The 12,111-nt window shown below is 54.2% G+C and overlaps 6 protein-coding genes across 6 annotated transcripts; 4 read left to right on the top strand and 2 right to left on the bottom strand.

Annotated features, from left to right (window-relative positions):
• Nucleotides 1–7: 7 nt before the first annotated feature.
• AB675_8052 (putative S-adenosylmethionine-dependent methyltransferase CRG1) lies at nt 8–958 on the top strand (the record flags this gene model as incomplete). Its single annotated transcript, XM_018148469.1, has 1 exon — nt 8–958. The coding sequence occupies one exon, from the start codon at nt 8–10 to the stop codon at nt 956–958; it is 951 nt and encodes a 316-aa protein (XP_018001067.1).
• Nucleotides 959–1,208: 250 nt separating this feature from the next.
• On the top strand, nt 1,209–3,095 carry AB675_8051 (uncharacterized protein; the record flags this gene model as incomplete). The annotated part of the gene is made up of 1 exon (XM_018148468.1): nt 1,209–3,095. The coding sequence occupies one exon, from the start codon at nt 1,209–1,211 to the stop codon at nt 3,093–3,095; it is 1,887 nt and encodes a 628-aa protein (XP_018001220.1).
• A 550-nt stretch (nt 3,096–3,645) lies between these two features.
• Nucleotides 3,646–4,758, top strand: AB675_8050 (Inorganic pyrophosphatase; the record flags this gene model as incomplete). Its single annotated transcript, XM_018148467.1, has 2 exons — nt 3,646–3,849; nt 3,901–4,758. The coding sequence occupies 2 exons, from the start codon at nt 3,646–3,648 to the stop codon at nt 4,756–4,758; spliced, it is 1,062 nt and encodes a 353-aa protein (XP_018001163.1).
• A 640-nt stretch (nt 4,759–5,398) lies between these two features.
• On the top strand, nt 5,399–7,602 carry AB675_8049 (uncharacterized protein; the record flags this gene model as incomplete). The annotated part of the gene is made up of 3 exons (XM_018148465.1): nt 5,399–6,308; nt 6,360–6,750; nt 6,804–7,602. 3 exons carry the CDS (start codon nt 5,399–5,401, stop codon nt 7,600–7,602), a joined length of 2,100 nt encoding a protein of 699 aa, XP_018001060.1.
• A 496-nt stretch (nt 7,603–8,098) lies between these two features.
• Nucleotides 8,099–10,968, bottom strand: AB675_8048 (Ribonucleoside-diphosphate large chain; the record flags this gene model as incomplete). The annotated part of the gene is made up of 5 exons (XM_018148464.1): nt 8,099–8,142; nt 8,198–8,593; nt 8,641–10,684; nt 10,734–10,891; nt 10,950–10,968. The coding sequence occupies 5 exons, from the start codon at nt 10,966–10,968 to the stop codon at nt 8,099–8,101; spliced, it is 2,661 nt and encodes an 886-aa protein (XP_018001293.1).
• A 397-nt stretch (nt 10,969–11,365) lies between these two features.
• On the bottom strand, nt 11,366–11,809 carry AB675_8047 (uncharacterized protein; the record flags this gene model as incomplete). Its single annotated transcript, XM_018148463.1, has 1 exon — nt 11,366–11,809. One exon carries the CDS (start codon nt 11,807–11,809, stop codon nt 11,366–11,368), a length of 444 nt encoding a protein of 147 aa, XP_018001297.1.
• Between the last annotated feature and the right edge of the window lie 302 nt (nt 11,810–12,111).

The raw sequence follows: 12,111 nt of genomic DNA, 5'->3' as shown, positions 1-12,111 counted from the left end.
TTTGACCATGCCGGACACTAAAACGTCCCCATTACCTAGGAGCAACGCCTACAGCCAAGTCGACAATGATCTCTGGATGATCTATCGTAAGTACCGACCCAAATATCCTCATTCGCTTTTCCAACGAATCTACACGTACCACATAGCGAATGGCGGCTCCTTTGATGGTACAGCACACGACGCTGGATGTGGGCCAGGTATCACGGCTGAGATTCTTGCTCTTCAATTCAAGCATCTGATATGTTCCGACCACTCCGAGTCCGCCGTCGCTGCTGCCCGAGACCATCTGTTGGGGTCGAATGGAAGAACAGCCAATGCCTTATTCACGTTCAAGGTTTCGAGTGCGGAAGATATGTCCTGGATCGAGCCAGGGACGATCGAAATGGTCACCATGAGCGAAGCTCTGCACTGGACGGATACTGCAAGGACCCTAGAAGCTGCCCATCGGGTCCTCAAGTCTGGTGGGACTTTTGCGGCTTGGTACTATACCCAGCCGAGATTTCCAGACAGTCCTGCCATTGAGCGTCTGTTCAGGTCGCTTCAGGGACACTGGTGTAAACTACGGAAAGACTTCAGTGCTGAGAGCGGGCGGACGCTGTGGATAGAACAGACAGGGTACGATTGCATTGCTTTCCCAAAATCACAGTGGGTAGCGGTCAATCGCATCAAGTTCAACACTGGTGACGACCGGGATATCTGGATCCGAGACGACGATCTATCTGGCATGAGATACGACAGTCGTGTGGCAGAGAGCGAACATCTCGAGCTGATCGAGGATGCTGACTGGACTCAGACCATAGATCTTGACTGGATGCGAGGCTGGTTCCAGAGTCTGTCGCCTCGCGTTGACCAGCGACGTCTCCTGGAGACGCTAGAGCAGCTTGAGAAGGCTCTCGCTCCTTCCGGTCAGTCACGAGCAGTATGGCCTGTATCGTTGCTCCTGGCAAGCAAGAGATAGACTGGTCGCAGCTCGTACAGAAGACGACGCCTTGGACATTGCGCCCGCCAATTTTTCAAAACGTCATTGGCTGAGATGTTTCTGAGTCCTGAACTTACGCTCCTAACCCCGCAATCCGAAGTATGTCTTGACTCATCAAGGAGCTAGACCGGGCGGCCTTCTAAGCAGTTTTCAGGTTCACGCTATGATATAACATGTCATTCCAGTCGCAGTGAGTCTTAATCGAGATCACACGAAAACACTGCCGGCTATGGGAGAATCGGCCACCGACGTGGATCTTTCAGCATTTGGTAAGGTTCGAGCTCTTACCATCGACGACTTGCGAAGATACAGCGCCGCGAACCTCGATCCACTTACTGTCCAGGTCGGCCAGATCCTTTGTAAGGATTTCACTTTTTCACCCTATGGTCAACGAAACCTGTCCAATGCATTCGACGCGCTGCCTACCAACCTCGCGTCACAGGATGATTTTGAGATTGGGTATGGACAATCACACGTGATCCACTCCATTCTCAAATCCGACGAAGGGTTCCGACTCGCTGCAGTCGTCGGTGCGCTCTCTGAGTACTTCGCTGCGGAGGTCGTAGTCGAGCTGTTCCTGCAACTATGCGCGAGGTCAGGTTTACCGATGGCCTGGCGTCCTCTGGAGCACCAGTGGAGGAGAATGGTGCGTTGCCTGAACGGCGTACTCGCCGCCTCGTCGTTTGGGGTTCTGCTGAGCAATGTTGAAGACGCTGTCGAGAGCGAGCCCCTGGTTGGATCTGTCCTGGACGTGCAACAGCTTCTGGACAGTTTGCTCCAATTGAATGACAGCAAGCAGACCAGTCGTCGAAAATTACGGTCGGGAAGTGACATTACCTTCTTAACCACGGTTGCTGAATGGCTCTTCGGGCTCAGAACAGCCGTCGTGTCCGGAACCGGAGCTCTTCTCTACACGAGTCAATCCGTTCAAGGCGAGGAGGACGCCAATGTTGTATTTGTTCGATCCTCCTCGATTGGGGATCACGTTCAAAAGCTCTCACTCTCGGAAAAGGCCATCACGACTAGTCCCATCCGAGGCGGCCGAGTCGCGTTCGATCATTTGTTCCGTTCTTGCTTTGGGAACGCTTTCACTTCCCTACCCGATGACTTGTTGGCTGCTATGATCTACTCAGCGTCCAACATTGTCAAGCACATACTGGACAAGGAGAGACCAAATTGGGCATTCGAGATCCTATCGCAGTCCTCCCTGTCGGGAGAGCAATCTGTTGGACTCGCCGACACCCTGACAGCATGGTTTCCAGAGCTTCGCAGGCTGGTGCCACGATTTAGGAAGTATGCCAAGATGACTCACGACGAACTTGGCGCAGTGTTCGACAGGACTTACACCGAGATTCGACGAATCTGTCCATGTGCGTATTGCGTAGGCGGCAAGCTCCAGCAAGGTGAGGCTCATCCGCATCCAGAGCAATGTAGCGCGACAGTTGCAGAGGCCATTTTCCGGTTGTCCTTCGTCCTCGCAAGAATGTTCGTGGCCCCACGGCTCCTTCCAAAACGCCACGGCATCATCTCCTTCTTGCGTCGATACTACGCAGAGACCACACCAGAACAGCGTAAGAATATGCTAGCCACAACTGCGCCCAGTGCTCTATTCGGACCGTCCGTGGTGCAGACCTTTGACTCGTCTGTCGATATGATCAAATCCGCTGCGCTCATCTTTGCGAACTCCAGTTCGCCGGACATTGATGCTCAGAAATCGCTGATGGGAATCACACATGACGGACTCGCGATCCTGAGCACTGGAGCTAAGGATGTTGCGCTCGACGGTGGGCGGAAAGCGCAAGATACGCAATGGAAGTCGTCCATCCAAGTGGTGCCCGGCTGGATCTGCCTTTCCGGTCACGAAGCGCGCCTGGAGGTTTACGTTGACATAAAAGGAGGCGTGGCGTACAAGGACCTGGGGCAATTAAGAGGTTCCCACATGGACATGCGGAAAGTCAGGCAGCTTCTCAGATGGTCTGGTCGGACTATGTGCACGACCATCGTCCATGCGAATAGCGAAGAAGAACGAACGGCTGGTCGTGATGGGTGGTACAGCTTGAAGAATCTCGGAGAAACCGAGGATTTGGTTTGCGATAACTGCCAGACGCATGTCTAATAAGCGTTTCCGAGGAAGTCACGTAGTTGACATTCTTCCGTTGGACTATTAGAGAAGCATGCTTTCACAAGCTCATAGATACTCATATCCCAACCAGGATCCGGATCTCGACACCGAGATCTCGCGTCGGCGGCGAGAGCGGCACGGCTTCTGACGCTTGGCGCCCAGACCTTCCGCTTTGCAATCTCGGACAATAGCGAACACGTGGTCGACGTTCAGAAGCATCATTTGCTCACGACATCGTGTACTGCACATACATGTTCCACCTCAAGATGATCTTGGGCCTATATGGGAAGGTGCCATCTTCTCGTGCGCTCTCCGTTTTCTTGTGCACCACACGTCCTTCGCGACTGCTCTGATGGAGGCGACTGCTCGTTGCTTCTTCGGTGATGACAGTGGATATGGGTGGAATAAGAGATTCGAAGGAAAATGCTCTGTCCACACCAAAGGTCAAGTATAAGACAGGAAGTATGAGACAGGTTTGTCAAATGTGTATCTGAGACTCTGCCCGCCCCCTCCTCCCAGGAACTTGAAATATTCGACTGGAATGATGCACGCCTCTCATATCGCCACATGTCTGTGCGTAGCTGCAACGGCCCTCGGCAGTCCTGTCGGTCCAGGAGGACCCGGTGCCGGCCCGTCGAAGCCGTCGCCGCCTTCGCCGCCCGCCAAAGGATGCAAACCGGGACCTGACGACGGCAAGTTCGACTACGATGCGCTTAATCTGAGGGAAGTTGGTGCAAGGAATACTCTGGTACGTATCCAACTCGGATCGACGGCTCTTCGCGCTGACACAATTGACCAGGACTGGCGGATCTGGCTCGAGCACAAATGCCAGGCCATCTCATTCTGGCATGATGTCCCACTCTATCCCGATCCCAGCAAGCCAGCCATCATCAACGCTGTCGTCGAGATCCCGCGGTGGACAGATGGCAAGATCGAGATCCGTCGCCCAGAGCCGCTGAACCCGATCTTCCACGACGATCGCAACGACGCTCCGCGCTTCGTTGAGTCAGTCTGGCCGCACCACACGTATCCTTTCGTGTATGGCTCAATCCCGCAGACCTGGGAAAATCCCAATGTCAACCACTCCTTCACTGGCTTTCCAGGGGACAATGATCCAATCGATTTCTTCGACATCGGCCAAGACATCGGTTACTTCGGCCAGGTCAAGCAGGTCAAAATCCTCGGCGGCATAGCGCCCAACGACGGTGATGAGACGGACTGGAAGATCCTCGTGATCGACGTCAAGGACCCCATCGCTGACCTTGTGGACTCGTGGGAGGATGTCGAGCAGTATCGGCCTGGTGTAACGCAAGCTTTCTATGACTGGTTCACTTACTACAAAGTCGCTCGTGGAGATGGTGTCATCCCCATCATCGGCGAGAGCTACCAGAGCGCGTCGATGATCATCGACGATGTCATACCACAAGGCTACGAGTATTGGAAGCAATTGGTGTCCGGCGAGGAGGATCCAGGCCAGATCAATTTTAACCAGACTTCGTACCCAGAGTATGAAAGTTATATCAAGCCGCAGGATACGACAAGGGCATTCGAGATACCGAAAGAGTCTAAGCCGGAGCCAGCGGCGCCGAAGCCGACGGAGTATGATGAGTGGTACTACTTGGACGAGGAGTTCGAGCTCATTACACAAGGTTCGTAGTGGTACGTTCGGACGAGAGTTCCAGCTGATCGCATGATCGTTGGTTGCACCTTACCAGAGTCGTTCAAAAGAGCTCATGCTGTTGCCATCTTGCACGTAGATCTTAAGCCTGAATGAATAGACGCATGCCCACAAATATGTGATACCTGCACACTTTCGCCGACTCTTTCCTTTGTGTGGCGTAGCAGTTCGTGAGCCTAGGGTTAGGCTTAGGGCTAGGCTTGGAGGTACACGGACGGCAGCTGCGAGTTATTCTCTGATTCTTCCTTCCACCCTCCCTCCTCGTTCACTCGAGCGGCCTCGCTGCATCACAGCCTTCGCTTCGACGCAGGGGGAGAAAATGGCCGGAGTGGCCGCATATATGATGCAGGACGTTCAGGTCATGCAAGTGGCTGTTCCTGCGCCGCCTGTGTCTATGCCAATGAGAATGTCACGATTAAGCGCCTCAAGTTGCGGCTCACACCAGACCACGTTTGAACACACATGTAAGCGCTCTCACACTGACCTACACTGTCCGCCACGGAGACTATTTCCTTGACGGACCGACTGGTTTGAGATATGTATCTTGTTGTTTCTGTGACTGAAACATGTCGCCTCTACTCGTGAACTGTGTTACGTGCTCACCACTCTCTGCCTCGCCATGGCTTTCCAGTTCTCGAACAGCATTCCTGTCACCAGCCAAGTACGACAACCCAAGAGTTCAGAGTCCATCCAGTCCTTTGCGCAGAGACAGCGAGTCCTGCGCCAGCCTCCTAGTGCAGAGTCGGTACAGGCTTTCGCAGCCCGGAAAGCTCTTGATGCATATAAGCGCGATGTTGGCAATGTCCCGACTTTGTACAACATCGAGACAAAGGAGCCGCTCCCACTGGCACGCGCGAAGGGCTGCTGGTCGGAGACATCAACGGAGGTCGATTCGCAGTCTCCGCATTCGTCTTTTCATCGTTCATGGAACCTACCATTGTGGTGGACGGCGGCATTGACAGTGATCCCAGTGCTGGCTTTTACAGCAACATTCATCGCGTTAATCGCTGCACACCGCATCACTACTGATTCAGACAGCCCCTTCAGCAATGAGCAACATTCGAGCACCGGTCGATCGAACATACTGGTACAATTCTCCTCGACCCGACTTGTTTTCATCGCAGGCTTTGGCAGCACCGTTGCCCCGATGATTCTCGGGAGCTTGATGACTCTATGGCACTATCCGACATCACTCAAGTTGTTCGAGTCGTCCTCGGAAGGCGACACAAACCGCCTGCCAACCCCGCAACAGCTCAGCATGCTCATCGGCCTTTCCGCAGGTTCACTCGAAGCGCTCCGCAAGTATGTCTTGTATCGATGCCGACGATTTCGTGCTAAGAAAGCCACCATCCTCACTTCTTCCGCAGCTATTCTCCTAGCTAGCGCGATACTGGCAGGACTCGTCCTCCTGGCGGATGTGGGAATACACAACTTCACGTCGACCGTTCCCATCAGCCTGTCCATCGTGGAGCATGAAAATATCGGCAGTAATGGGCGAGGCCTTGCACCACACTGCATCGGCTTCGATCGTGCTGCAAATCAAGGGATGCCATGCACCGTCGTAGCTGACGCATCAGTAGGAGGGAACGCCATAGCGTTTGATTCAGGCGAGATTATTGCTATGGGGGCGAATCGATCCAAGATTAACAGTGCCTGGCAAGCTCAAGATCCAGAGAACCCAGCCCAGGACCTGATCCTGTTGACGCCACAGCCGAGCTTGCTCGACTCGGACCAAGACTTCGTGGCGTCAACCGTCGCGGTGTCGACACAGTGCTTTCCATCAACACAGCAATGCAATGTCCGGGTTCACGAAGGTGATAGCCAGAACGACACATACATCTTGTTTAACTGCACCGAAAACTTCAGAGGAGTACTCGGCGCACCCGAGACTCTTGCTGCAGACACCGTGACCTGGACTCGAACCGACTCAACTACGCCAGATTTCAACTTTAAGCTTGACCGCAACTTTCAGTACGCATATTTCTCCGATGCCAACCTGAGCACACCTTATAACTCCATCGGAGGCGTACCTGGCGAAGCAGCCGACTCGTCGGGCGCATCTCCCTGCCCGACGACAAGCTCCTCACGACCTACTACCTCGCCATCGCCGGCCTCGTCCCTGTCCAGAATAACGCCGAGGGCCAAGCCCTCCTTGCCGACTCTCCATCCGCGCTCGCGCTACCTGGAAGCCCACTCATCGCCTACACCCTCAACTGCAGCGTCACCGCCCACGACGTCAACTACACATGGTCCAATAACGCGATCCACTCCCTAACGTCCCACCCCACGACCAACGGCAGCATCCTCGAGCTCGCCCATAGCATGCAAGCCATGGGCATGCCCTCCCTCAGCCAAGCCCAGTCCCTCGCCTCCCTCACAGACTCCATGACCTCCTTCGCACGCTCCTACGCAAACCTTCACTCCCAGGACACCATCGCCCTCATCGCCTCCGTCATGACGCCCCGCACCAACATAGACCAAGCCCGCCGCTCGTCGATCCTCGTCGCCTCCGTGCCACTGTGGGCGTTCATGGCTCTAGTCGCTGCGAACTCGCTGTTTGTGCTCTTCGCGTTAGTACTCGCGGTGCGTGCGCTATACCTGTCCTCGCCGGAGACGAGGGACATGGTGGCGAAGTTGAGCGTTGAGGGACTAGCGGCCGCGGCGTTTGAGGATCGAGGTGGGAAGCAGGACCCGGGCGGGATTGTGGCGGATCCGGATGAGATGTTTGAGGAGAGCCGGATTGGGGTTGCGAGTCGGAGGATAGCGTTGCGGCGGGCGGTCGGTGGGACGGTGGCGTTGAGGATCGAGCAGCCGCATTTGTGAGGCGGCATGAGCGGGGCCAAACGTCCATGGGAGAGTCCTACACGAGATTGAGAAGGTCGAGCCATGTGTAGGAGATGAAGTTCCTACGTGGTACTCGCTTGACTGCAGCCGCGGACGCTCACGAAGGACCCTGATCAGATGTACAACAGCGCTGGTCAAGGAAGCTTGAACGGCTCACGAAGTAACGAAGAGATTCCCATATTGTTTGAACATGAATTAGCCCAGCCTCAATACACAGGTCTGGAGCGACATGAATAGTCTAACGCCATGCAAAGCAGTACAGAAATGACGAATCCCTCTCGCGTGATCCCGCCGCGAACGCGTCTGCAAATGCCCACGTATTTTCATCGTACACAGGTATATCCTTCACACACGGCACCGTATCCAGCAGCGGTGGACTTGGTATTTAGAGATCGGAAAGAAAAGGGAAAAGACCAGGTTCGCTCCATCGTCTCCGTCAATCATCAGCGCACATCTCTCGGTCATCGCTTGAGGCTCAGCCGCTGCACATCATGCAGGCTTCCTTGTTCTCGATCGAGCCTGGAGTCACATGTCAGTTCATGCTGTCAAGTCAATGGGAAGAATCAAAACTCACAAGCAAGCACTTTCTGTGCATAGATATCGCCTTCACGATCTTCACTCTCCTCTTCATCCTCTTCCTGTGTCTTCTTGGCGCCGAGCTCCTCGTCTAGATCAGGCGTGTCGACAGGATCTGTGGCCAAGACTTTCGGGCTGGGCTCTCCACTACTTGACCCGTCCGAAAGTCTGGTTCTGGCAAGCTGGCTGCCCAGCTGCTTGGTGTTGTCATCACCTGGAGGAGGTGTGGGCGCTGGTGTGATCATGCCAGAGATGCGCTCAGCACTGCCATTACCACCCTTGGCAATGTACATTGGCCGTGGGATAGCAGAGAGGGTAGCCTCGGGTCCGAGACTGGCCCGCTTGCGAGGCCCGTACTTCTCTCGAGCGGTGTTGGTGTCAGCGACCTTCAGCGCTTCTTGGTCGACGGTGAATTGGATAGCGCAGAGGCGGCCATGGTACGGAGGTAGTACATGCCAGTCTTGAGACCCATCTTCCAGCCAGCGAAGTGCATGCTGGTAATCTTGCCCATCGTCGGCTCCTTCAAGTGGATGTTGAGTGACTGAGACTGATCGATGAAGGCACCACGGTCAGCAGCCATCTGCAGAACAGTACGTTGTGAGATCTCCCACACTGTCTTGTAAAGTGCCTTGATGTCAGCCGGGACGTTTGGCACATTCTGGATAGAGCCGCCCTCAGCAATGATGCGGTTCTTCATGTTGTCTGACCACAAGCCGAGATCGACCAGGTCCTTGAGCAGCCAGGGGTTAACAACCTGGAACTCGCCAGCAAGAACTCGGCGAGAGTAGATGTTGGATGTGTAAGGCTCGAAGCACTCATTGTTACCCAAGATCTGGGATGTTGAGGCTGTAGGCATGGGAGCCAGCAGCAGTGAGTTGCGAACACCGTGTTGAGCGATATCAGCCTTCAGCGAATCCCAGTCCCACAGGTCCGTAGGAGTGACATTCCACATGTCGTACTGGAGGATGCCTTGTGAGACAGGTGAGCCCTGATATGTCTCGTACGGGCCAAGCTCTTTCGCCAGTGCGCACGAAGCTGTGAGAGCAGCATGGTAGATAGTCTCAAAGATCTGTATGTTGAGCTGCCTTGCTTCAGGAGAGTCAAATGGTAGACGAAGTGCAAGGAAGGCATCGGCGAGACCTTGGACACCAAGACCGATGGGTCGGTGTCTGAAGTTGCTCTTCTTGGCTTCTTCAACAGGGTAGTAGTTGATGTCGATGATCTTGTTCAAGTTGCGGGTCACAACTTGAGCGACCTCGTGCAGACGACCGAAGTCGTATTCACCACGGGACTGGTCAACGAATGCTGGCAGCGACAAAGAAGCCAAGTTGCAGACAGCGACCTCATCCGGAGCAGTGTACTCGATGATCTCAGTGCACAAGTTGGAGCTCCGGATGGTGCCAAGGTTTTTCTGGTTGGACTTGCGGTTGCAAGCATCCTTGTAGAGCATGTATGGGGTGCCGGTTTCGGTCTGAGCCTCGAGAATGGCGTACCAGAGCTTTTGTGCTTTGATGGTCGACCTACCACGACCTTCTTGCTCGTATCTGGTGTACAGAGCCTCGAACTCTTCGCCGTACACATCAGCTAGACCTGGGCACTCGTTTGGGCACATCAGTGTCCAATCTTGGTTCTTCTCCACACGCTGCATGAACAAATCAGGCGTCCACAAGCCGTAGAACAGGTCTCGAGCGCGGACCTCTTCCTTGCCGTGGTTCTTGCGTAGGTTGAGAAACTCGAAGATATCAGCGTGCCATGGCTCGAGGTACACGGCAAATGCACCCGGACGCTTGTTGCCACCTTGATCAACATAGCGAGCAGTGTTGTTGAAGACTCTCAGCATGGGAATGAGGCCATTGGAGGTACCGTTTGTGCCCGCAATGTAGGAGCCAGTGGCACGGATGCAGTGAGCGTTGAGACCAACACCACCAGCACTCTTTGAGATCATGGCACATGTCTTGAGAGTATCGTAGATGCCATCAATGCTGTCCGACTTCATGTCGATGAGGAAGCAAGACGACAGTTGTGGGTGGGGCGTGCCAGCTGCGAACAGTGTTGGTGAGGCGTGTGTGAAGGTCTTCTGGGACAAGAGGTTGTAGGTCTCGATGGCCTTCTCAACGTCGTCACCGTGGATGCCAACAGCGACACGCATCAACATGTGCTGAGGTCTCTCGGCCACCTTCTTGCCGATCTTGAGCAGGTATGATCGCTCAAGTGTCTTGAAGCCGAAGTATTGGTAGTTGAAGTCTCGGTCATAGACGATGGCCGAGTTGAGCTCATCTGCATGCTTCATAATGCTGTTGTATGTCTCGTCTGAGATCATGGGTGCTGGCTTGCCAGTCTTGGGGTTGATCCAGCTGTACAGGTCCTGGACCACGGAGGAGAACTGCTTCTTGGTCTGCTTGTGAAGGTTTGACACGGCAATACGTGCGGCAAGGATGGCATAGTCAGGGTGGGTGACGGTCATGTATGCTGCAGTTTCGGCCGCCTGTGTCGTGTTAGTGAGAGCCATGCTTGTGGGCGTCGTGGATACATACCAGATTGTCAAGCTCGACAGTGGTCACGCCCTGGTAGACACCAGAGATAACCTTCTGTGTGATGGCAGCCGGGTCGACATGATCTGGGTCGAGTCCATAGCACAATCTTGACACGCGAGCTGTGATCTTGTCGAACTGCACGCGTTCCTTGCGTCCGTCTGGAAGTCTTGTCAGCCATTTTCCGCAGAAGTAGTAGGTAGATCAGTAGTCACGTACCTCGCTTGAAGACGAACATGGTGCCGGCGTGTTCTGAAGGAGCGTGCTATATAGAGGGAAGTTGCGAGTGGCAACGAGCAAAGACTCGCACTCTGTCACAAGTCACGCTTGCAGAATCACCCAAAGACAGGACGGAAAGCGTTTGAGACTGAATGTTGGTAAGGTGTGCTGAAGAGAAGAGCAAGGTCGGGAGTCGAGCGAGATCAATAAGCAGTCATTCCAGTGTTTTCTCCCCACTCGTACTAAAGGTAGCGCGTTCACGTTCGACGCGTCGAGCGGACGTGCCACCCAATTTAGTTCTTCTCTCGAAGTCACGTGTCTATGACATCACTTCAAGGATGATTCCTGAGTACTAGTAGTACCACAGTACTCCTAAACCACTGGCATCTGGACTGCTCGACGCACGTTCACACATTCTACTTGATGTCCACATGCTTTAGCTGCTTTGCAGGCCTCCGCATAGGCAGCCATTCCACGGTCCAGCTCTTGTTCTTCACCAGAACCGACTGTCCTGCCTCGTAACCAGCCTTCAAATACAGTTTCTGCCCGTGCTCCGAAGCCTCGACCCAACTTGCCACCATCAAACTGTCCGCCAGCTCATTGCCCCATTCCATCATTGTATTCCCCAACCCGCGATCTTGGAACGCCGAGTCGGTGAATAGCATATTCAGGTAAATATGTGGCTCAGTGCGCTGCTCTCGCTGCTGATCGAGGTATACGTTGAGGACTTCTGCCGCGTCGTCCCGCTTCGAGGAGTCCTCTATGTATCTCAGATCACTTCCTCTGATCGGTTCCCCGCCCTCAGACGTCCTCAAACCGTACATCGGTTTCTCGGGGACGTATCGTGGAAGATCTTCCATTCCGAAACGCAAAGGATGCGTGACTGGACCTCTTTTCGCTCAACATCTCCGGTCTTCTCGTCGATTATGGCTACCTCAGTCTGTTCATCGAGGTCTTTGACGCACATCAATGCATTTTCGGGATGCTTGAAGTGGTCCAGATAGTAAGTCTTTGCGCGAGCCCGTCCGACAGCGCTCTCATGGGTGCCGAGAACGATGTGCAGCATGTCGTCTGATCGTCCGAACGTGTCATAGGTGAGATGGAGTATCTGATCTATGTCATGCTCTACTGCACGGAGAAGGACGAGCTTCATTTTGCTGTC

The sequence above is a fragment of the Cyphellophora attinorum genome (assembly GCF_001299255.1).
Source record: "Cyphellophora attinorum strain CBS 131958 chromosome Unknown Contig10, whole genome shotgun sequence".
Taxonomy (NCBI): domain Eukaryota; kingdom Fungi; phylum Ascomycota; class Eurotiomycetes; order Chaetothyriales; family Cyphellophoraceae; genus Cyphellophora; species Cyphellophora attinorum.
Note: the sequence above shows the minus strand (reverse complement) of the source record. Positions and strands in the feature narration are given on the sequence as shown.